We start from the raw sequence: 24,575 nt of genomic DNA, 5'->3' as shown, positions 1-24,575 counted from the left end.
AACCCACTACTCATCTTGCATTTAGGAAAAAGAAAAGCCATCAGTTGAGCTTCTTAAAAGCCTCAGGCTTACAAATTGTTGCAGAGTAGCAAAGACTGTGAAAGAGGGACTCTTCACCTAAAGCATTTCCAGGCAATAAAGCCAAAAGGTTCTTAGACAGTCACACATTCATGTCCCAAAACCCCTACAAGCCATATATTAGTCACCCCACAAGTGAAATCTTAGCCTTCAATTTTACTTCCCTTGCAGTCAACAGCGAGGAACAGACTCTCCAGAGAATTCATCACATGAGTTTGTGATGTTTTGAGTCAAGAAGCCCCAGTTCTTCTCCTTTCCCTGCTAAATAGCCTGAATCCATGGCTTAGCGAGTCCGCAGTGTACACCCAGCTGAGATGGACTCAGGCTATCTAACTACTATTGCCCACACAGCTTGGCATTAACTACAGGTTCGAAAGGTTTGTGTAATTCTTTTTATCAAAAGACATAACAAATAAATAAAAAATAGCCAAAGCATTCCATCTCTCAGGTCAACACCTTGGAGCTCGCTAGATGAGATAGTAAGAAGGAAGTGGACTGAATATAAAACTCAGCCATGATGGGACCACATTCCCAGCATAAGAAGCTGAGGGCTGGGGGTGAACCTTCTCCGTGACAACTTCCTATTAAAAAGATGAAGTAAAATACACACAGGGTCACCAATAGAAATAGACTGTGAAACTGTCAAAACTGGTTAATGTTTTCTGCTGCCTCCTCACATTCTAATACCTGAATACGTTCAGGTTTTAATTTCCTTTCTTATCTGTTGAGCCGTTTCTTACTAAAGATAAGGTAAGAAACATAATAAAAATTTTAAGCAAAATTGTTTTACTATATTCACTGGAAAAAATGGTGGCAGAAACAATCAGACTCTTGAACTACCAAAGAAGGTAAGAGAAGCAAAAGTCTGGACAATTGGAAGCTGAAGCCAAGAGCAGGACAGTCAGCAGTGTTGCTCACCATGACACTCTCTCACGTCTGAAGCTCAGAGGGCAGTGCCCACCCCTGCCCCAGTCTGTGTAACCCTGGGCAAGTCCAGTAACCTCTCTGTGCCCCAGGTCTCCAGCTGTAAATGAAGCCATCCAAGATCCTGCAAGAACAGGGCCATTGGGTGCTCCAGGACACGGTCACAAAAGCAGCTCAACAGAATTAGATGCGTGAGAAAGAAAAAGAGTGAGTCTGTAAAATGTACAAAAGGTGCAACAATACTATTGCAGACAAACTACCAACTGTGACAGCAGCAAGAGCACTGACCTACATTGAACCTGAGTGTGGCTTCCTACTAAGTGGGGTTTCATAAGGGCTTTATATCCCTTGGACACTGGCAATGCAAAGGGAAGGAAGCTGAGCCTGATCAAGTGCACAGACCTAGACATTTTCCTCTGCCGGGTCACAGCTCCCAGCAGAAAGTTCAAACGTGCTGGGGACATGCCAGTGAATGCCCTAAATGACCCTTTTTCAGGTTCTTGGCATCTTCTGTTTTGCTGTTTTATAGACAGACTAAATACAGAATCATTTCCAATGATATTACAGCCACAGCATTGTTTGCTTGGAAGGCAAGAGTGGATATAATGGACCTGGGTTCAGACCAACTTTGGTGGACAAAAACATCCCTTAGAAAAACAGCAACCTAAATTCATCCATTTCCCATTGCTTTTCAGTTGCATAAATATACAGAATAAACATTCTGCCTTAAAAATCTCAAAATGCAACCACATATATCAAACAAAATCTGAATGAGCTACACATTCTCCCTACGTTTCCAAGAGCACCATTCTTCCAGAAAGAACATATTCCCTTCCCTCTCCCCTTCACAAATGTGCAAAATGCCACCCACACAAGGAAGGGAAGGTTTATAAAAGGAAACCCAGGAGTTCCAGTTCCCTGCCTTTACCACTTCTCCCACCAATATTTTTCACAAAGAGCAGAACAGCAGTGTCTGGCTGCAGGAAGCTCTCCTGCCACACACAAGCAATGGATCTCAAACAGGCACATTGTCCCAAGGTGAGCAGGAATGTTCCTGTTTCCTTACCAGCAGTACAGAGGTGCAGGTGGCACAAACCACCTGGGTCACAGAGTTCCTGGCTCTCCCCTTCCTCCTCCACCCTCAGCTCCTCTCTCCATCTCTTCCTTCTCCTCGATGACTTCTTAAGGATCTTCAAAACCTTGTTCACTTTATTCATTTGGTCTCAAGGCTGCAGAGAGGGGACGGGATCTCCCTGACTCCAGTGTCTCAGCAGCTCCAGCTCCCAAGGAAGGAGGGACAGCTAGAAGCAGGCAGGTCACTGGGAAAGCGCTTGTGTGTATGTGTGTGTGTGTCTCAAAAGCTTCTTTCCACCCAAGGAGAGAGTTTTGGGTGGTGATGGGAGAGGGGGGAGGAGGGAGAGGGATTTCTTTTGCCTCTGTCCATCCTCAGCTCTCACAGACAACAAGAGCAGGCATTTCTTCTCCCTGATGACTTGGGAAAGCACATAACTCACAGGGGCAGCAGATCCTGTATAGAGTTTTCAATTTCTGTTTTTGACAATACATGCATTCTGGCAGATTTCAAATACTCCTCAGGCAAAAGAGCCAGCATCAGCTCAGAAAAAGCAGTGACTCTTAAAGAATTCTGGCTTCTTTTCAAAGACTAGAAATAGCTAACTCAGACAGCAAATAATATCTGCATCTATGAGAAATGCTAAATAACTCTGCAAGCTTGGAGGAAAAAACCTTGACTTTCCTGTGCTCACACAATTGCTCACCTTTCAGCACTTGTCTTTGTCCAAAGATGCTGGTGAGAAAGTAAGTAATTTTTCCAGTTTCCTGCAAACACTGAGGCAATGCAAGGTGAAGTAGCTAGTCAAGACATTTTTAGCAGAACCAATGAATGCATCCCTGAAAACAGCTTCTCTTCCTGTTTCAAAAGCTTAGACTCTCTAAAGTTTTCAAATAATTTAAAGTCCTTAAACATTTCTACACGACCCTGGTACTTTTGGGAAGACTTTGATGGAAAACAACATGCAGCCTAATGTCCACCCAGGGCCATAGCTGCTCTCAGACACCATCAAACCACTGAGAAGGCGGCAAGAGCCCTGTGTGGGAAACTCATGTCCATGGCAATCTCCAAAGAGAAAGAGTTCAGAGGCCCTTGCACTGCAAACCAAGGCATAGATGAGCAGTAAGAGCATTCCCTTTGAAAGACTCATTTTGTTCGTAAACGACAGTTTTGAGAGTCAGGAGGCCAAGTGGAAAACAACCCAGTGTGCTTGGGAATGTCAGCCTGGGAGTCAGGTGGGTGACAGGATGAGTGAGGCCCTAAACAACCCAATAGAGCAGGTGGCATCCCTGCCCATGCCAGGGTGGGTCAGGACTAGATGATCTTTCAGGTCCCTTCCAACTCAAACCATTCTACGATTCTGTGACAAACACACACCTTTACTGCTGGCTTCTCAGATTTAAACATGCCCATGAGACATGACCTAAGACAGATGTTTATTAATCCATTTATACCCGAAAGAATCAATAGCAGAAGCAGATTATCAGTTCTCTATAGTCAGATCAATCCTCAGACAAACTACAAAGTTATTTGGCTGAAGGAAGAGCTTACCTTGGAAAATTTTGGGAACCAAGGCAGTTCCTGGCCCAAAATTTCCCCTTTGACTCTGCCCTGCAGAGTCAATACCATGCTATCTCCCACACTGATGCCAAAGAAATATCATGATTGCCTCCTGGCCATTTCAGGGAGGAATGATGATTTTTGGGCAGTGACTGCCAGCCTGGAAGGACCCTTCCCAACCAGGCCAGTGGGGTTAGGGGAATAGAACAGACCTCCAAGCAACCATGTGTAGGGATTGGACATGGCTGTGCCTGGTAGCAGGACTGAGAGCCTGTTAATGTACCTAAAACTCCATTTAGTGCGATATAATTAAGTACAAACCCTGCAGTAGATTGTATTAATGGATGTACAAATTAAATTACCATGCACTTAATTTAAGGCATTATAAATAGAGGCATCACTCTCACCACTGAGCAAGATGCAGCCCTCACCCTGCAAAGGCCAGCACAGGGCAGAGCATGGTCATCAACCACAGCCATTGCCAACCTTGGGTAACCTTTGGAGGCCTGAACTCTCAGCACCCAGACATGGCCACATCAGTAGTGCCACCAGCAGACCTCAAGTGCAGATCTGGTGGATGCTTTCAGCTCATTAAAGCCCATATTTTAATGAGTCATGTCTCCAGAAAAGCAGCACCATGCAAATTGCACCACCCCAGGAAATTGTGCTGTTCCCATGCATCACTCTGAGGCATAATTCTCTTCCTGCCACCTTTCTCCAGGGCAGGAGATAATTTGCTCTCCCTTCTCTCAGCACTTTACCACTGTCAGGCTTGGCTCACTAGGCAGGAGCAAAGGCAGCTCTTCTGCTGAGCAGGGATCTTCCTGCCTCCCCTCCAGGGCTGCAGGGATGTTCCTGCTTTCCTTTCCTCCTTTCCACAGGCAGCATCCAAATCAGAGCCGCTCCTGGCAAGAGCTTGTCCCAGTTTGCACTGGTCTCCACCATTTGAGATCTGCCTGCTCTTCTCAGGCATTAAGGCTCCCACAAGCATCCTGGGTCCAGGATGGGCCCAGCCTCACACAGTAGAGAAACCCTTTGCAGTGGATTCCAGATTGGATGCCAAGCCAGCAGCAGAGTCCCAAAGGGAAGTGGGAAGCACTAGACAGGTAGCCAGGCTCAAGGGCAATGGGGTCCATATTTCCTGCTAAAATGTAGGAAAATCCAACCTTGTCCACCCAGGCAGCTGCAGACTTTAGCCCTAGTCCCCTTTGCTGAGGCTCCTTCTTTGAACCATCTTGAGCATATTGCTATCCCTCCCTAAATTTTCTTCCACCTCCATCTCACTCCTACTCCTGACTCACTCCTTTTCCTCTCTTTTCCTTTGGAGAATGGCTGTAATCCTTCATGTACTCCTAATCAGTGAGATTTATGAGTACAATTCTGTTTTATTTTGATGGTTAATACTAGCACTAATGCTGCTGTCATGTCTCCATAATTAATAACGAGACTAATAATACAAAACCAATCTAAGATTCACTTCATTGGTCTTCAGTGTCATTAGTTAGAACTGACATTACCAATTCTAGTTGTCATCCATACCGAGTCATCACTACCACTTCTATAAAAACAAAACACATGGATTGGGACTGTACTGTAGCCCAGACTCAGTCCAGCAAGCAATGCTATAAAGGGTCATCTGAGGGCAAAATCCTTCTCATCTCATTAATATTTTACAGAGCTCCAGCAATACAGTGAGCAGCAGGAAAGCAAGACAGCATGGAGCAATGCAAAGGATTTTGCTGAGATGGGCTCTCAGGGACCAGAGATACAACCTGCATGTCCCCTGTGACTGCAGGGGGAATGCACTCACCCCATTCTGCATTTTCCCACCTGCCAGTACAAAAGGCAGCAAGCCATTATGAACCACCCAGGTCTTGTAAGGCTACTTTTTCATGATTAAGTCATCACAAGATCTCTCTTTGTTTTGTAAAGATTTCTGCTTTATGGCCTGGCTGTTAATCCTGTAGATTGCACTCACACTGCTTTCAAAATTTATTCCACTGTCAGGGCAGCAAGTTGCTGTAGTCATTTGAAGGCCAAAATCGCTGCCTCAAAGCACTGAGGATTTAAGAGGTGAAAAAACCTTCAAAGCATCTCACTAACTACTGTGAGTACTGGGAACACTTTGGTTTCCATTCAGGTAATCATACACTCCTTTCATGTCCTACTCCCACGTAGTTTCACCTATTGCTTCTCACAAATTATCTGAAGCTGTTTGATTTGAGCCACGATTTGGGTAGAATTTAGGAAGGTTCAACAATAACAATAATATTGCTAAGCTAATGTAAACTATTTACTTGTCCCTCCTTTTCCAATCAGAGTCCTACAGTTAAAGTATAGTTGCTATTAAATGCCTTGCAAAGCAAACCACGCATGTTTCAGATCGGTCTCAATTTAGCAGTTTTATTTTTGTGTTAAATGATAGGGAACAGCATTAGCACAAGGGTCATTATATGAGGCAGCTGCCTCTTCCCAACAGGACTGAGAGCAGCCTCCTGCTGCCCTTCATCCTGGGCCATCCTCCTCCTCTTCTGTTCCTGTCTAATCCCACCCTGACTGCAGAGCCATTCTGTGCCCCGTGGAAGAGGGAAGAGCCCGCTCCCTAACCAGCAGCACTATTCAGCATTTCTCAGCACTGGGACATGCCAAGTGATTTCAAACAGGAGGAAGCCAATACAATTGCCTGGAATTTTTATAAAGCATGCATATCGTGCATCTGCCACAAAAACTAAAGGGTTTCAGCAGGAAGACCCCAGGGAGCAAGGCATGCAAAAGCACAGCCCTATTTGCCTCTGCCAGGCCACCGAAGCCACAGCTGACAGACCTGAGAGATTCAAGTAGACCCAACCTGTGGTCCTGCTTTGGTAGGCAGCCCTCAGGCAAAACTGAAGGCAAAACTGCCCTCAGGCATTGCTCTCCAGAGCTGGTGCTTGGCACTGGCTCTCAAGGCCATCCCCACCTGCTGCAACATGGTTCCAGGGAATCACAGGAGCACAGGGGACTGCTGCAGCACAGAGACACCACAGACACTCCACATCCTTGTTCCACCCTTAGCAAATGCCTCCAAACAAGGATCTGCATCCTGCCTCAACTACAATTTCACAGGTGAGCCCTTACCTGATCCTTCCCTACCGCATTCTGCTTCACTTGGTGCATAACTCTGAGTTTCTGTGAGGCTGGAGACAGCCCAGCATGCTGCAGTTATTACTCACACCATGCAGCACTGCTGGTAGGCTTTATGTCAGGAAGTCTTCACCTGCTTTAACACCAATCAGTGGCACTGACCCCCTCTGCAAGTTTCTCCTGATGCCCCGATATTTCATTCCCTTCACTATTTTCCAGCTGTTTCAAAGACCACGAGAAGCTTTTGAGAAGACAACAGCTTAGTGTCTTGCAACTGCTGCATCTCAAGTGAATTAGTTTGGGCTTTTGGCTTTACTACAAAATAATAAACATGACAATAAATAAGGCAAAAGAGAAAGAGGATAGTGTTGGAGTTTTGCCACCTGTGTGCAGCATCTTACCAGCTTAACTGCAGCTACAGAAATTAAAGTTGGGGATTTCAAAATCTTCAAAAAATGAAAGAGCACAGGCCTGGCAGAGCAATTAAGGATTTACCCAGCTACTTCCAACCACCCATACTAAGCTAATGCTTATTTCAAGGAAATGTGGTCTCAGAATTAAAACTGTCAAAGAAAAAAGGCTCAGATGGTTTTTAAAATCTTCCCAATTTTAAAGCATCAGGTGCATATTTGCCTTTTTGTTTATTTTTTCTAGGGCTGGAAAACACTAGCTGTCCAAAAATACCTGTGAAATTATAAATAGCTGTAATTGCTGTAGAGAGAACAAAATCCATACCAACCTCATAAATAAATTTCAGTGCTTGACAGTGGCCATAGTATTTTCACTGTAACATAACTGTAATATGTCTTCAGTGGGTAGTTCCAATGGAGGAGGAGGATTCTGCAGCTCAGAACTAGGAAGATATTTACTCTGAAGCAAACCAAAGATGCACTGACAGTGCAAGAGGTTTCAGTGGGATGAGGTGGGCACAGTTTGCTCTCCCACCTCCAAAAATGTACCTGTTCTGCAGGCAAACAGACTCACTGAGGGGCTCTGAGCTTAGTGCCTCACAAGGGATTCACACTGACAAATGTTGGTATTATTTTCCAGATCAGAAAGCAGAGTCGGGTATGACTGTGAATAATCAGCTTCCCAAAGCCTACTTGCAATCATTGCAGTTGAAAGAGGCCTGGCTGTCTTGCTGCAATCAAGAAAAGGAGGCACAGGCAGCCTGCTGCAAACAGACAATAGCTGAGGCTGCAAGGACCTCTGGCCAGATCATGGAGAGACCTCAGAGCTGCCAACTGGCCCCAAAACACCCTTCCTTTTCTTGGTAGGGGATCCATGATTTACCACTAGGAGAAGTGAATGGCATTGTTCAGGACTGTACAAGATGATGGACGACACCACATGGTGCCAAGCCAACCCCTTGAAATCAGCAGGACTTTGGCCTCAAGCACCCAGCTAAAAACAGGGCTACAAGCACATGCAGCATCGAGTTGCTCTGAAAACTCAAATACATTCAAGCAATCAGATGACAGAGTTATCAGGGCTATAATACAAGGATCTGAGCTTATTTAGGAGGAAAAACAATGTCATTCTCTTTCAAATGAAGGGGTCCTATGGCCAGGAGTCAGCCTTGAGGAGAGCTGCAAGAAAAATGCCGTCCCCAAGTTTCTCACTGCCTTCCTCCCCTTCCCTTAGCTTCCACCCAGGATCTCAGCTCAAGTGCCAGAGCATCCTGGCTGGCTCATTGCTCCCTGTTAATTGCAGGGTCTGCTGACCCTTGAAGCTGCCATAGCCAGTGAGAAGCAGCCAGCTCACTGCTTCTCCAAAATCTCACCACCTTCTTAATGTCCTCAGGAGACGCCATTTGGAAGTGAAGTCATGGAGTCATTACAGCTGTTCAGAGACTCTGCTCTCCCACTGAGGTTCTGAGGGAATTGAAACAAAGTGCTCTGAAAAGATGGCACTGCCAAGCAAAGCAATTCACAATGGTGCTTCTGGCACACAGTGCTGAGTTCCCTCACCAGCACCTTAGACAGTTAATAAACAAAAGGAATGACACTTCTGGACCCATGTTCCCTCTGTCATTTATTTCTTTCTCCAGTGCTTAACCCAGATCAAGCCTAAACATCAGTGTGATTTCCACTTGCTCTATACCATCAATCTTGCTTTGTTTCCACACTGAAGTCATGCAGCAAAATAGTTAAGGAGGGACATTTCCATACCACATTCTGTCAGTACAGATTATTTCAGTCCCCTAAGCTCCTTGGGGGTGTAATTTGCAGGAAGCCCAAATGAGGCAGACTAAAGCCACAGGCTTGTGGAAGCAGGTATTACTAAAGCCTGTCACCAGCAGCAAAGTTTAGCATATTCTCCCCAGACATTTAGGTTCAGTTCTGTAATCACTAAGATACACTCAGGTGAATTTGAAGCTCTTATTGAAAAATAATCACTGCACAGTAGCTCCAAACAAACAAGAGCTCTGGCTAAAGAACTTCATGACAGTAAAAACTCCCTGGATTCTTTCAGGACTAGCCTTCATCTCTGTGGCTTCTTCCTCTGTTGCCCCAGAGAAGTTGCTTGCATTTTTCCAAAACATGCTAAATCTGGCTGCTTGCAAGGGGCTGGCAGCCCAAAAATAGAACTTGATACCAGAAGTTCAGGTTGGAAGTAAAGGAAAAGACAAACACAAGCTTGGGAATGAGAACAAAAAAATGGATGAGTAGAGAGAGGAGGAACAGAAATAAAGGAGATTTCTGATTAAATGAGTGCTTTTCCAAAGGACTGACAGGCTTTAAGAGAACTCTGATAGAAGCAGCTCCATTTTCATGAACATGCAGGGAGCCTTGCTACCTGCTGGCTCTGCTGTGTTTCTCCAAGGTTTTCATGTCCCCAGGAGCCGCAACACAGATAATGCTCAGAAAACAGCTAGTTTAGGGGTCTGTCAGGAAAAGTTCAACCAGGAAAAGAGAGGAGGGATGGATGAATATCAGGCTGTGCAAGGTGTCTGGACCAAATGGCTGGAGGCCAAACAAAAAGGCCATGCAGTCTTCAGGTGCTACAAACACACACCACAATGGCCAAGCAGCCTGCTCAGCCCTGTCTGACACTTGCAACTTCATTCCTGGCTGGAAGCACAGGGATCCATGGAGCCGCAGAGGCTGCAAGCTCCAGTAACTGCAAATTTGACTTGATGTGAGTTCTCTCACTCTCCTGCCACCTCCCCCTGTGGAACTCAAATGAAGCTGACAAGAATAATGCCAAGTTCAGTTCCCACAGAAATACCAGACAGCAATCTACTCTCCTGGAAATATATTTCAGTGTTTTCATAAGGAATACACTAAAATTTCAACTTCCTAGGAAAATTTTTAAGTTCAGATGTATTCTGATTTAGAATTCATGTTTGTCCCACAAACCTCAAGAATGATTATGGAAATCAGTTTTTCAGTGAACTTTAATGTAAATAAGCAAATAAATGCAGTATCTCAAAAAAAGCCCCAAATCTCACTTATTTCCATCAAAACTACCCAAGCAATGACCACTGCAGGAAACAGGAGGTGCTTCATCTGAAGAATGCCCTTGTCCTAATGAAGGAGAAAGCTCTAAACTTCTGGATAAAAAGAATAGAAGTCCATGGCAGTTGAGACTCATTATCACCAACCAACAATCCCAAATGGTGTATTTCAAGGTTTCTGGCTGACTCAGCTGTCAAAACCTGCCATCCTAATCAATGCTTTTAAGAGCTCTTACACACAGTGGGGCTTCATCCAAGTCAACAGTCCAGCTCCTGGCAATTAAATAGAACCATCCAGGATGTAAAAAAAAACAGTGTTATGTAAAGAAAGATGTGCTGGGTGAATAAGACCTACGCATGGAAATACTGTTTCCAAAAAATTCATCCACTGGAAATTATTCTGGAAGAGAATGGGGGAGTAGAGACAGATAAGTGAAGAGGGACAAAGAAATATTCATAAGTTTGGGGTGAATCCAAAAACTAATTTAACAGATGAGAGATTCCAAGGGAGAAATTGAAATTGCAAAAGGAATAGCATTCAAAATGGCTTTTTCATATTATTATTAGATGGTTCAGAAAACAAATGCAGCATAATCATTTACCTGAGAGTGGGAGTTGTTTCTTCTACTTTTTTGGTGGCTAAAAGTCTTATGTAAACAGTTTGAAACCGACAAACCTCATCTATCATGGGAAGAGGAGGATGTTCTTGTACCTCTCTGTTACACAAGCCACCAACACAGGCCAGGAAATGAGAGGGCTCCTGTTCCCTCATGGAGGGAGCAAAGCCAGCTCCTGCTGCCAAGCCACCTTTCTTTGCCTTGGACACAACACCTCCATTTGCTGTGCCCTTCGCCAAAACAGATGTGCAACACAGAGGGGCCTCCTCAAGCCATGTTTATTAAACACCAGCCAAATAATTTAAAATACCTCAGCTGAAAATTGCTCTGAGAGTTGCTGGGAATGGCTGTGCTGTCCCTGGCTGCAAGCCCTGACCACAGCTGATGGACAGAGCCCTGGGAGGCACCATGAGGAATCTGTGAGCCCAACACCCTCCCCATTGCAGCCCAGCATGACAGCCCCACGCCTCCTTCCTGTGCTACCAGCAAGGCATTAATTCCTGTGGAACAACAAGCTTATCAAGTAATCATGACAAAAAGCATTAATGACCTTGCCTTTACTCATGCCAAGACATTCTTGATGTGTATAACCACTGCAAGCAATCAACGCGGGGAAAAACACAAGCAAGAAAACCCCAGTCAAGTGAATATCACTCTGTTATTCCAGAGCTTCTGACAGCATCCCATTATGTCAGACTGCATTGGATAAGGTCATATAATCCATCATAACCTGACTTAATGAGGCAATTAAAAACAAATGCATTTCATGGGCAAACTGCTTGCTATGCAGCCTTTTTCTTATTCCACTTGGCTTCACAATTTCTTAGGGGTGAAGAGTCCAAGACAAACTAAAAGGAGTAAAGGAGCTATTTATTTAACTTCCTTTCAAGTACATAAAGCACAAAAGTGATACTCCCCTTCAAACCACACCTAAGTAGCTATATACCTGAGGTGGGTGATACCAGAAAGGTTTCCTCAGAGCTGAGCAGATCAAAAACACACAACAAAGGCATTTTGGATTTGTTGGTTTTGGGGTTTTTTTAACATAAGGGCAGGATGACAGCTAGGCTCTGTAGAAGGAATGAAACAGGACAGCAAATTCCAAAAGCATCACCACAACTTGATGCTGCAAACCCACACAATTCTCTGTCCTCATCAGGAGTACCCCAGCCTGAAGCCGTGGCATGTCTGGAAATGCAGGGGTTTGTTATTTTTTTCTTCAGTAAGAGTAGAACAGGAGGCTCCTCACTTCTACAAAGGTTGCTTCTGCACCTACCTGCTACAGAAGATAGAGCTCCAGCTAGAAGCAGTTTGGCTGCTTGGATCCAGAGAACATCTTCCCTTCATGTACCACCCCTGTGTGTTCATCAGCAGGTAATCCATTTTTCTTGTAATGGATTATTAGTCAGTGCAGGAGAAAAGGCAGCAAACTGTTTGGGTTGACCACATGGGGTTCATTGTGCTTTTCCTCTTTTCTTTTTCCTTAAAAAAAAGCCCACACATGTTGGATCCTGCTCCTTTGCCTCACATTGGACTCAAGCAGAGAACCCCTCTTGTGACTTTTGGATAAACACAAACAGCAGCACAACTGCTCAGCTTACGCAACTTACCACAAGTTGTGTTTCAGGCAATTGTAAGGGGAAGATTTAGCTGGTCACTGAGGAAGGTGCAGCCCCTGGATTTATCCATCACTTCAGTAGGGCACACCAGCAGAAAAGCCCCTGAGGCACAGATACCCCTTTCTGCTATCGGAGGTGACACTAATGCACTGCTCAAAACTCATTGGAGAGATCCCCACCTTCTTCCTCTTCCTAAGCAGCTTGAGAGGAGCAAACCTGGCACTTCCAGCAGCCAATGCAACACAGATATAGACTCCAAAGTGACCCCAGGGCATGCACAGCATTCATACATGTACATATGGACACCACAGGTGACACAAACACGGACTACACAGCCACAAAAAACTGCCACTCCCCAAAAGGTGACTTGGACAACTCTGCTGATACAGCAAGGAACAAATTGTTTTGCTTTTTAAAAGCTGAGGCATCTTCTAACATTTGCTACTAGCCCTGGTCAATTTTTCTTTCAAAATGTGAGGCCTTCCAGGCAGTTGGCTGGCCAGATTCAGGTTCAACAAAAGGAGCTGCTTTGGCATCCACTGCTTCAAAACACATGAAGGACACTTTTGGTGGGAGAAGTGATGGATTTGCTCATCCTGCAGAAAAGTCAAGCAGCTTGTAACAATTTGAAAAAATGAAGTTTAGTTCACCATGGTCAGGGAGAGAGAGGAGATGAAATGGAAGCTTCACTCCCCTCCTGCAACCAAACCAAGGCACAGTTGTACATGCAGTACACAGGGACTATTAGCAGAACAAACTGCAGAATAAATGTATTCCTTTTCCTAGCAAAGTACTTAATGCATTTATTTTGAAAAAAAATTAAAAAAAAAAGAAAAGAAAGAATACTACAGAACTTCAAATAAGCAAGAATTCCTGAGTCCTCAAATATGCTCATAGTTATTGGATTGGGTGACCTGAAAACCACCTCTCACTCACTGGAGAAATGGGATTTTTATAAATACATGTATCAGCAAATGAATATTTAATGTTTTCTGTGTATATCAATGTTCAGGGTCTGCAATATTTAAGCTATCAGACTTGTCAGAAAATGTACCAACCATGAGATAATTACATCTCTGGGGTATTTTGATGCATAAAGGGCAGTCAAGTGCTTGTATTATCTCAAGATTGTGATTATGTCACAATTGCAACAAAACACAGAAATAAGTTATAGCTAGTAAAAAAAAAACCTACAGGATGACCACTTTATAGCCTTCTTGGTTCAAAATAATAATATGTTCTTTAATTATCAAAAATAATTATACCACTGTTGTCATTGAAACTGACACAATATTTGCATTAGAAGCTGCTTTCCACCGTAAAATACATTGCTTAACAAACAAGAAATTCTCAGCCTAAAACATGTTTTCTCCTGCTTATCCCCAAATTTAGAGCCAATTATACTTCTAGTCAGAAGGAAACCATTTCTAAGGTGTTCCTCTTCGTCCTTTCTGATATTTCTGAATAAAAATAAACATTCCCTGTCAGCAAAATGCTAACATATGGGCTTTAGGAAGAATTCAGCCATACTAGAGTCCTTTGAAGAATCAGGACCTAAGACTTTTTTAGATATCATAAGCCTAATTCTGCCCTCTCCTTTTATGCCAGTGTCAGTCTCGACTAACCTCATTCCCTTTAAGACAGCTAAATCCAGACTGACACCAGCACGGTCAGACCCAGCCTCCTGCTCTTTAAAGGCTTTCTCACTGCAAAACCTAAATATATTTTTTTGATATGGCAAATATCTCCCTTTAAACTCCTTGTCCAGCAAAGTCCTACCTTGCAGGTCCACCCTGCATGTGGGAATACCTGACAAGACATCACCCACAGGCAGGTTTGCCAGTGCTGTGGACTATTGGAAAATATTTCACAATTTAGGACTGCCACTAGGCTGAGCTCTGCAGGAGCCTTATTCTTATGCAAGGGAAAGGAGCAGTGCCAGCACTGATATCAAAGCTTTGCCAAGCTTTTTTTCCATGGAGGATCTGGAGGGAAGGGGTCTGCACACAGGGTGGCAATGTACTCCCTGCTCCTCCCTTTGCAGGGACACAGTCAGCCATCCCATGCCAGGGGAGATCAATGCAATCCACACCACAAGCAAGGACAGCACTCATCAAGAGGCCCAAAGCTGTGATTTCCACGAGTGTTTCTTCCAGCCTTTATAAACAACTTACAGCAAATTGATACTTCCCATCCCTTTCAGGCTGATTTTCACTAACATCCTAAGAGTCATAACTCACACCCTGAGAAAGGGAGAAAAGATTTACAGGAGTTGTGTAGGAAAAGAAGCAAACAAACAAACCATTTACAGCTTCCTATAGCAACAGGACAGATTGCAAGTAGCGAAAAAGAACAGCCAGAGAGTCACCCTGAGGTGGTTTGGAGACCATTTTTCAAAGCCAGGAGACTAGGACAAATCATCCTGGAAACTGAGATTGTAATCTCAGTGGGTTTCCACCCAGATAAATTAAGCTAATAAAAAGGACCAAGCAGAGCCCAGGAAATTTTGCAGATGAACAAAACTTGCTGCTAACTGCTTCTCAGTTATGCCCTGTTCCTTCATCTTTGATTCAGGATCAATTATCAAGAGCATCTTGTGAGAAGAAGAATAATTTTTTTTAAATCCCCTGCCAGAACAATGAGCAGGATCTACAACACCACATTATTGCTGTGAGCAAGCATCACAGAAAAATAATCAATGTTACTGCAGAAAAATGCTCACTCAGAGCTATTTTGTATGGGGAAGGCATAAGATCCCATTTGCAGTTGGGAGCTCATCCTGCAAGATGCTGAGCAGCTCCTGGGACACAGCAGGCATTCTGTTAAGACCTCAGAGCATAATTTAGCAAGGCAGCACAGTGCCAGGGCACAGGGAAGCTGATCTGCTGGCAGACAGGCTGGCCCCAGTCTGCCAGCTCCCACCTCCCTGTGCTCAAAGGCCACGTGCAAACACTGCCACTGCCTGCCCTGGCCACTCCAGACAGATTGCTCATAAAAACCACACGAAACAGAACCAGGTGCAAGAATATTAAAACTATAAACTGCATGATGAAAGCCTTATGAAATGCACATTTAAGGGGTTTTATTACTTTAATTCAGCCTCTGAGTACATAAAAATGAAAGTGCATGTTTTTAATTATAGGATATGTACTATTTTTAACCATGAGTCTCATCTTCTTTCCATTCAGTGGTTTAATGGTGATGACCAAAAGGCAACAGTCCTTCCACACACCAATGAATCTACAGATCCAGGGGCCTCTCAGAGTCCAATTCACCTCACCCCAATCAAATCCAGGGTCCCATGGTCATGCTTCCTTTATAGCAGTAAATCACTGCAGCATTCAAGTGCTTCACAACTATTATTAAATTGAACTTCCACCTTAGAAGTGAGGAGGTTTCTGGTGGCCAACAAGGTCCTGCCACAAACAGCCAGAAAAGATGTTTGTTTTTTTTCTTCTTCAAAGTTCAATTTCAATTTTCAAGAAAAGAAATAAAAGAAAGTTTCACTATGCTCTTGTCTTGGCTCACAGCTCTACAAAGAGTCTACAAGAAATGGCTGCATGGGAAATGGAACAGGTTTGGAGAACCTGCACTTGACCAACTCAGAGACCATACAGTCTAAGATATCTTAGTTCTGTGCATACAACTAAACAAGTTTTTCCCTCTGATGAAATATAGGCCAACACATTCCCCTTGCTCTCTTCCCCAAGAGGCACAAAACATTAATTCAGTCGTTTCATTAATTCAGACTTCACACATCAAAGTGAATTGCTCTGGGTTTGCTTCTGGATGAAACTGAAGATGTTCCAAACACCAGAGCTCGATGGGAGAGGGAATTTAAGAGTGTGAGTCCAGACACCAGTATGGACAAGGACTGCTTGAAGGCGGCAAAGGCTGCTCAGGTGCAGGAGAGAACATGGGAGGCATTAAGGAAACTACCTTTCAAAGAGAACAAGTGTAAGTTCACATCAATTTCTTCTTTTCACAATTCACTTTTTTGTGATAATGTCATGCTAGAGGCTGCTTGAGCCCTGTCATGCAGCTCTCAGGTCCTATAGATGCTGCCAAGTTTCCCATCTCCGTGCAAATATTACAACAGTAAATGTACACACCAGTATCCCTGCCCCTGCTCCCAGATCATGGCTCCCTGTGTGCTGGGAGATCCTGCCTGAGGAAGAGCTCTGCTGCTGCTGGGCTGCCCCAATGGGACTGGGGAGACTCACCAAATAGAAGGGTTAGGGGAAGACACACAGGCAGATCTGGAAAGCAGGAAAATCCAAACACAGGAAACTCATTTATCGCAGAAAATATGTCAAGTGCGAAAAAACACAACACATCTCACTTCTGTACTCTCAACAGGCTCCATGTACATCCTGGGCTGTGCTCTGCAGCAACTGCACTGCTCAGTGCCTAAGATTCTATATTCAAATCTAGACTCTGTATTAAAATCCTCACTGCTGTCCATCTGAATGGTTACACACCCAACTGCCGTGTCTTTGTAGGGTGGGATTTTTTTATCCTTTAAGAGTAACAATGATTTCGTATACCTACATTTGTCCCACCTAGGGACAAAACTCATCTTAATTCATCACTAAACCAACAGCAAAATATAGCAAGGAGATAATAGAGGTCCTCCCAGAATAGCATTATGGACAATGCACTCACCTTAGCTGGAAGAGATTTTTAAGCTTGTACCCTGGCCAGCTTTACTACAGGGAGTAGAACCTGAATTTCACACACATCATACACAGTCCCTGTGAGAAGTTTTTGCACATTTCAGCAGACTCCCATCATATCAGTTGGACCTGTAATTTCACTTAGAACACAGACTCACTCCCAAGCACATCTAGTCTCAAGTTTCATCACATCACCACCGTGCTCTCTGCAACTCACTCTCATGGAATAAAGTAAGTGGCAAAGATACAGCCAAAGGTGCAAAAATCTACTCAAGACATGAGGGATAGAAAGCAGAAATAAAATTTTAAGCCCCCAAAACAATTCTATAGAAGGAAGGTGACCATGAAACTGAGAACAAAAGCTGCAAGGACTATGTTGAAATGACCACATCCTTCCAAGCTCTCTCATCTGAGTTTCCCAGTTTCTTGTAAGAACAAAAATCTCAATTCTGGAGAGCTGAACCAGGGGTTGAATCAGGGAAGACATTTCACACTGGAAAAGAGGAATTTTCAGAAAACATGGGAGGAGGAAAGAACAAGCTGTCTTGGGAGAAGTAATTAAGCATTTTCCATCAAATTTGACATTTGGCATCTGCTCAGGTGTCTGCTGAGACTTGCTTTGTTTCCAGTTAATATGTATGACATAATGTGATTTAGCCTTTGGCTAAGTAACTCTCGAGAGCCCACATTCAGGGGGAGACAGGCAGGCTCAGGGCTGGAAGGGAGGAGATGGGCACTGCCTTATTTCCTTTGCTTTTAACAATGATGCAGGGTATCTGGCTGCATAGCACCACATGTCAGACAGACATGCCACAGAAGCAGTACAGCCTCATCTGAGCTGGATTAGGCCCTGACTAAACAGCATGGCTGCAAGTGAGGGCAGCACGGAAGAGATTATTCTGCATCCAAGGTTCCAAAAGCCTTGCTGTTGCCGGGGATGTTTCTGTGCTGTGAGATGGTTGAAAGGAAAGAATTGGTCCTACAAGTGATTACATACATCTTAAAGAGTGCAGTTCTCTTTGCCATGTAAAGCCCAACATTTTCCAGATTCTAGCACTGAGCTTTGCAAACCCAAGGAAACACAAACTAAAACCCCAGCTTAGTGTGGAAAGGAAGCATGCTGGTCACTTCCAAAGCACCTAGGAAAACACAAGTTGTGCCCCTTGCCCCGTAGCTCATGACTCTACTTTCTCAGTTTGGCAGGTTGATCCAACCCTGCCACATCAGCAGCAAGTAGTGCCTCCCAGCCACAGCCGGTACTTGCAGAGATCAGGGCTTCCCACAGGAGGATGAACAGGTGTTTTGTGCTGCAAAAACAGTGACACAGTCATGTTATCACCTCAAAAGGCACACAGATGAAGAAAAACTACCAGCCAAGAAGATTGCAACTCAGGCTCTTGTCATGAGGAGTAAAGGTGAGCCTTTGGAAGCCTCCCTCCTCAGCATTCACAGAAAACACATCTGGAGCAGAGCCTTGTGGTCCAGGCTCACTTTGCCGAGGTGTAAATTGGCTGCCAGTCCCTGCACTCTCAGTTTGTGGGATGGACATGCAGGACTCTACAGCCATTCAAGCCTGCAGCTGTACTCACAGCCCTGTTCCCTTCACTGCACCTCCTGCCCCTGCTTCGCAGGTGGCTGTTCCTCATCCCTGCTCACAGCAGGGAGGTAATAAAGCATCCCACATCCCCTCTCACTGCTGACACATGGGGTGCTGTCCCCCAACACAGAGACAGCTAACTAAAGCAGTTTTCCTTAATCTTTACCCCCCTCCTTGCTCATGCCAACAAATTGTGCCATTCATATTTATGACTCCAATTTTTCAAATACAAGAGCTTCTGGAACAGTACTAAAGTATTTTTCTCTGGTCCACAACTATGTAAAAGAGGTCAGGCACAGACCCAAGGCAGACTTGAGGCACAAGTGCCCCAAACAAATATGCATCCTGGAACAACAGCATTCACCATTGGCTAGGATGTGAAGGAGAAAGGAATAAATCATGATAAAAGGGAGAGGCATAGGATTTGCTCTGAGGTGCTTACTGCAGGCTAAACTGACAGCATCTGCCCCAAGCCCTCCTGAAAGTGTCTTTCATCTGTGTTTCTGTTAAATGCGAGATTCTATTTACATACATCCAACTAATTCAATCAAAACTGAACTCTAAATTGGTCCTCAAGGGAATCCTTGAAAACACTTTTTATCTTCATGCAAAAATGAAGATTAGAAGGAAAATTGGGTTGAAGAACTGTCTTCCCAAGCAGCTCAGAAATATGTAAAACTTGCTAGCAGCAGAATCCACCTTGGCTTTAGAGTCACAGCTCAGGACACAAACACTGGGCACCAGCAAGGGAAGGACAAGGGCTTGGACACTCGAGGGCTGAGGTGACAAGTGACAATGGCCATCTCCATACCCCTGCTGCAGAGGGGGCCAGGCAGGACACCTCCCCTGGCTTTCAAACTACCATTCTGTCTCTCACCTGACAAAGAATTTGAAAAGCCACAGAAGTACTGAAAAAGGAGCTCAACCACTGAGTTAAATCCCACCTCTTATCCTTTGTGAAGCTTTGCTCTTCCTAAGTAGTGCTGAGCTTCCCCAGCCCTTCTCAAAGTGCAGAGCATATTTTCCTTTCACACAGAGCATCCTCAGTTACACAAAGAGCCACCCTCCCTTGACTGCTCTCTTTAAACACTGAACTACACTTCAGCATGCAGCAGCTCTGCTGGGCTGGCAATGTGGAGAGCTAAACTTTATACTGTGGCACATGTGGCAGCAGCCAGACAAACCCTTGGTGCCTCACCTGCCATAGCCAACGCTGATCTTCAGCACCAAAATTCCACTTGCTCTCAGTCCTTTGCCTCTTGTCCAGTTATCACATATACATTTGTCCATACAGGAACAAATGGAGACTACCACAACACTTCAACTGTCACGTTATTGTGAGGACCTTTTCCTGTGAATAAGCTGGTAACCTAGACTGAAAAAGCAGTAATTCAGCTACAAATCTCTTGAAACTGTGATTATGGTATTCAGTTAAATTTATGTGTTACAACATTGCCAATTTTTCATGCAGATTTGTCATTTTTGTACAGATATATCCTTAGCAATTCAGTGTACCTTCATGAAAGACAACCTCTGGATCACAGGATAATTTTTGAGCAATTTTGTGTAGCAACAATACCATTTTCAGTGAAAGAAACACAGGGGTATTAATGCTAGAAAAACCTCAGTTAAAAAGAGGTTGCTAAGCTAAGCAGTGTGGTATTTGGGCCAGCTGGGAAACAACAGGAATAAAACTTTGTAACAGAAAGACAATATTGGATGAAAATAGTTCATACAGGGAAAAATACATCTGGTTTTTTTTCTGGCTGGCTTAGTGTAGGGTTTTCTGTGTAAGGTGCTGATGAAAACTGCTATTGACTGACACAAATTTTGCCTTTTTCACATTTCCTCCTAGGAACAACAACAAACTAAAAAGGACTTGACATCCAAACAGCAGCTTAATCCTCTGTTGAATAAATCAGCGAATGTCCAACACCGAGATTAACTGAACTTTGCTGCCTTCAGCAGTGAGCACTAGAGGATATCAGGTGAAGACCAGGGAGAGAGCAGGTGTACATGACTCCTGCAAGAAATCTCCCAAGTTTTAAACTATGTTCTTGTCTGTGTTCTTCTCAGCCTGAACTTGACCAACATCACTCCACAAGGCACTTCTCCCAGCTAAAAGGAAAGGTCTGTGGAGGTCTGTACAAACCTCCTGCATTTACAGCAGTCTGTGGAAAGGAATTCTACAAGCTCACTGTAAAACACTTCTATTGGTAAAATTTGGCCCACTAACACCATAAAGCATGTATGGGTTGAGATGCAATTTTTTGTAATGGCCTTAAGCAAGAGTGGTTATGAAACAGGAGTCAGAGTCAAATAAAATTGGCAGTGCTGAAATTCTAAAGGAAAAGACAAATGCATTTAATGAAGAATCCCCATAGCCATTAAATTTTATTGCATTTCTTTGAAAGTTAGGCTGACACAAAGCAGCTGACTTCTGCATTAAAAAAGTATCATATGATGAAATTTTGGGACTGAAACCTTATAATGCACAATTTCTGGTCATTAGCTAAGTAAAAGCATATTGAATTCCTTAATCACTAAGAAGAAGTGCAATAAAGACAACAAATTGTGACAGATCTTGTCAGTTGGATCCAAAAAACTACAACAAACCAAACACACCACATCTGCAGTGGCAGCTCCTCTGGGAGCTAAAACCTCCTGTGTTACCTCCTTGGGATTCAAAGGGAAAATAAAATTTGGTAGGATCCCAGCAAGAGTAAAGCACTTCGCTGCTGTGTGGCCAAGGCTAAAATGTCCCATCCCTGGAAGGGTTCAGGGCCAGGCTGGATGGGGCTTTGAGCAGCCCAGCCTAGTGAATGGCACCCCTGCCCATGGTAGAGAGCTTGGAACTGGATGCTCTTTAATGTCCCTTCCAACCCAAACTATTTTATGAATAAGATACTCTTATCACTGACTAAGAGAACCCCTTACCTGTTCTCTGTTAACTCTTGCAACAGGCTTGTCCCCAGGTGCTCCTCATTTTTGACCTGTTTAGGACTGTGATTAAGACTAGACCCAAGCAGAACTTCCAACCAATACAAGCACTTCATGCTGCTCCAGAAATCTTGGTTTCAACCAACATGAGTAGTGATTATGGGGGCCTGTCTGACATTGCTGCTCATGTCTGATACCATCTGCTAAATCTATCCACTGGTGTTGTTAAATCATCTGGGAGATTACACAGAGCACTCACCATGGTGATATCTGAATGCAGCAGAACAGAATGTGAGTCCTGAAGCTGGCCTGAAGGAACTGGTGAATAATGCAGCTGACATCTCCCCATGCTCAGCATCACTTCCCTCCCTCTCCCCCTTCTTGCTGTCCCATCCTTCTGCCTGTAGGGCTTCTTGCTGCCCATACCCAACCCACCAGCATCACTGCCCCATGGCTTTCCAGACACTTCAAATCAGGTAACACTCCCAGGTTGAGCTTTAAAGAGGGGAATATGCATTGCTAATGATACACTCTCCCTGAGAAGTTTCCTGCAGGGCATAGTGCATGTTCTTAGTCCCATAAGTGGGAAGCTGCAGGCAGAAAATCTTATTTATTATCTCATTTGGAGTTCGCACTTTGTGCCTGTATCCCTGCACCCTGTAGGAATTTAATACTGAGCCCAAGGGTTTACTGATCATCTTACCTGCAGAGTGAAGGATATCCTTGGCACATTAAGGTAAAGCAGTCAGACACTTCAGCTTGCCTCTAAAATGGAGGTAACTCAGATTTCCAGTGAGTCATTCCTAAGATACAATGCTGCCTTTGACAACCACCTGTCTGTTCCAAGCACCAATTCCTACAGGGCTGTCATAGCATTCAGACAGCTGTCATTGCACCAAGGACAAAGGAAAACCAAGCTAATCATTACATATTTATACCACATTTCCTAAGAGAGATCAAACAATATATTTTGCTCCATGTTTCTAAAAATCAGAAGTGATCAGAGAAGCTTCTCAGAAATCTACCAGGTGACACCATGCCCTGGACTTGGTGGTGTTCCAGTCCTCACTCTCAAAACAGTCTCACAAGTACTTAATTTCAAGTTTTGACAATCAACATCTTCCATAAAACTAATGAAAAAATTAACTCAAAAAACCCACTCCAAAACCCAGTTTGTTGACTTAACACAATACCTTAACTGATCAGTACTGTGTGGAAGCCTTAAATTGATTCTATTCTAAAACTAAGGCATTCAACTTCTACTGTCAAACATAAATCTTAAATATATAAAGCCCATGTGAAGGTCTGGAGGAGACAGCAATCATTTTATTTTACTCAATCCAATTTCTATCTAAACACAGCTCAGAGACCACAGTCCCAATCTAACATGGCAGGCAGTGGGAAGGTGGATTGCTTCCGCTGTGTCTTCAGTCAAGTTTGTTGCTGAAAAGCTGTATACAAACAGAGAATAATGGGCAGTTACTTTTATTTCACTTTTTTTTTTTATAAGACAGACAGGAAAATCATCTCTATTTAGAAGGTTTATTAGATCAGGCTGCAAAAAAAGAGAATAGAATCTCTGTTCTCCTGTTCCCAGTACAAGTTCTTTTACCAATCCTGTACTCAGAATACACAATGTGATGCTGCTGCTCTGCAGCTGTATGGGCCCATCAGTATTTCATGTGTTGGAAACCTTTTCTCTTTCAGAACACCTGGTTTCAGCTTAAAATCATGCTCTGAAATACACTGAATTGAATTCTTGGGGAAGTGAACAGAAGCCAAATCCACTGCACTCCTCCATCCATCATCATCCTGGGCTAGAACACAACATCCCCCTCCCAGTGTTCCACTTCCCAGGAACAGACCCCCTCCACAGTTAATCACCCACACTTAAAGTTCCAGTTTGAAACCTGCTCTGGCCCCATGCAGATGACCTCCTGATACTGGGAGTTAGATATCACAGCTGTAACTCTCCGAGCTCCCCTCTCCCATCACTGCATGGACTGCAGCTGTTATTCACTCAGTTATTTTGCTCTCCTCTGAGTAAAGTTACCCAACTGCTATTACATCAATATTGAGACCCTCTGACTTTTAAATTACACTTACATTGTGGCTGTTATTTGCATGTTTATGCTTTCCTGTGGGTATAGTTACCTGCTACTATTATCTGTGTACTTAGTTATATCTTCCTAAGGGTGTACTTACTTCACCAGCTGTATTTAAATCGTCTTCCACAGCTGTAGTTACATTGTCAGATTTATATACAAAGTGTGGTTACAGTCAAGCAGGCAATGCTTGCAGTGCTGCAGTTATTTATAAGCACAAGGATCCCGTGGTATAAATACCTCACTCAGAGGCTGCTGCACTGCTCTGTGTATAAGTAATTGGTGGGAAGGTGGCTCTTGATCACATGGCTCCTACTTCAGAGTAAAGCACAGCACAGAGAAGGGACACAGCAAGGTATTGGTCCCTGTGCCTGCACACCCACAAGGGATGTGCTGGCTTCAGAACCCCACATTTCTCAACATTTTTCTCAGAGAGAAAATTTCTCATGCTGTTCTATATAATCATTTTCCAGGTGAACTGCTAAACCTGCCTAAAGGACTTGTACTATTTCCATCACTGCAGTATCCCAGTGCCAAGTCTCATAAGGAAGAATCCACTAATATACAAGCTTAACTAGCAGCAACAAGGTAAAGTGTGACAGCCAGGCAACACCACACACACTGGGAACAGAAAACTGATTATTTGCCCCTAAAGGATGAGGATTTTCAGTGCTACTGTGCCACCAAGTCATCAACAGAAATTATGGCTAATACATGGCAGATCAGATCCAAGGTCCACCTAAGCCCATCATTCCTTCTTATGCAGCAACCACACGTTGCACCATGAGAAAAAAAGATGAAAAC

General features: G+C 43.9%; 2 protein-coding genes across 8 annotated transcripts in view; one reads left to right on the top strand and one right to left on the bottom strand.

Moving 5' to 3' along the window:
* The window catches only part of CCDC174 (coiled-coil domain containing 174), a 336,009-nt gene that overhangs the window by 193,311 nt on the left and 118,123 nt on the right, over nt 1-24,575 (top strand). The gene's annotated exons all lie outside the window — the stretch shown is intronic.
* GRIP2 (glutamate receptor interacting protein 2) overlaps nt 1-24,575 on the bottom strand; it is a 258,051-nt gene that overhangs the window by 133,548 nt on the left and 99,928 nt on the right. For 2 of the 7 annotated variants that reach the window (XM_026794370.2, XM_026794372.2), the window contains exon 1: nt 2,069-2,337. The exons of 3 other annotated variants lie outside the window; for them this stretch is intronic. In XM_026794370.2, coding sequence (XP_026650171.2) covers nt 2,069-2,219 — 151 coding nt within the window. In that variant the 5' untranslated portion in view covers nt 2,220-2,337. Of the gene's footprint in view, nt 1-2,068; nt 2,345-24,575 lie in introns of those variants that run through there. 2 more of the 7 variants (XR_003380682.2, XM_026794373.2) reach the window with 2 other exon arrangements.

This window comes from Zonotrichia albicollis, chromosome 12 (assembly GCF_047830755.1).
Source record: "Zonotrichia albicollis isolate bZonAlb1 chromosome 12, bZonAlb1.hap1, whole genome shotgun sequence".
Classification (NCBI taxonomy): Eukaryota; Metazoa; Chordata; class Aves; order Passeriformes; family Passerellidae; genus Zonotrichia; species Zonotrichia albicollis.
The sequence above is the reverse complement of the archived record's forward strand: the minus strand, read 5'-3'. Positions and strand labels throughout refer to the sequence as shown.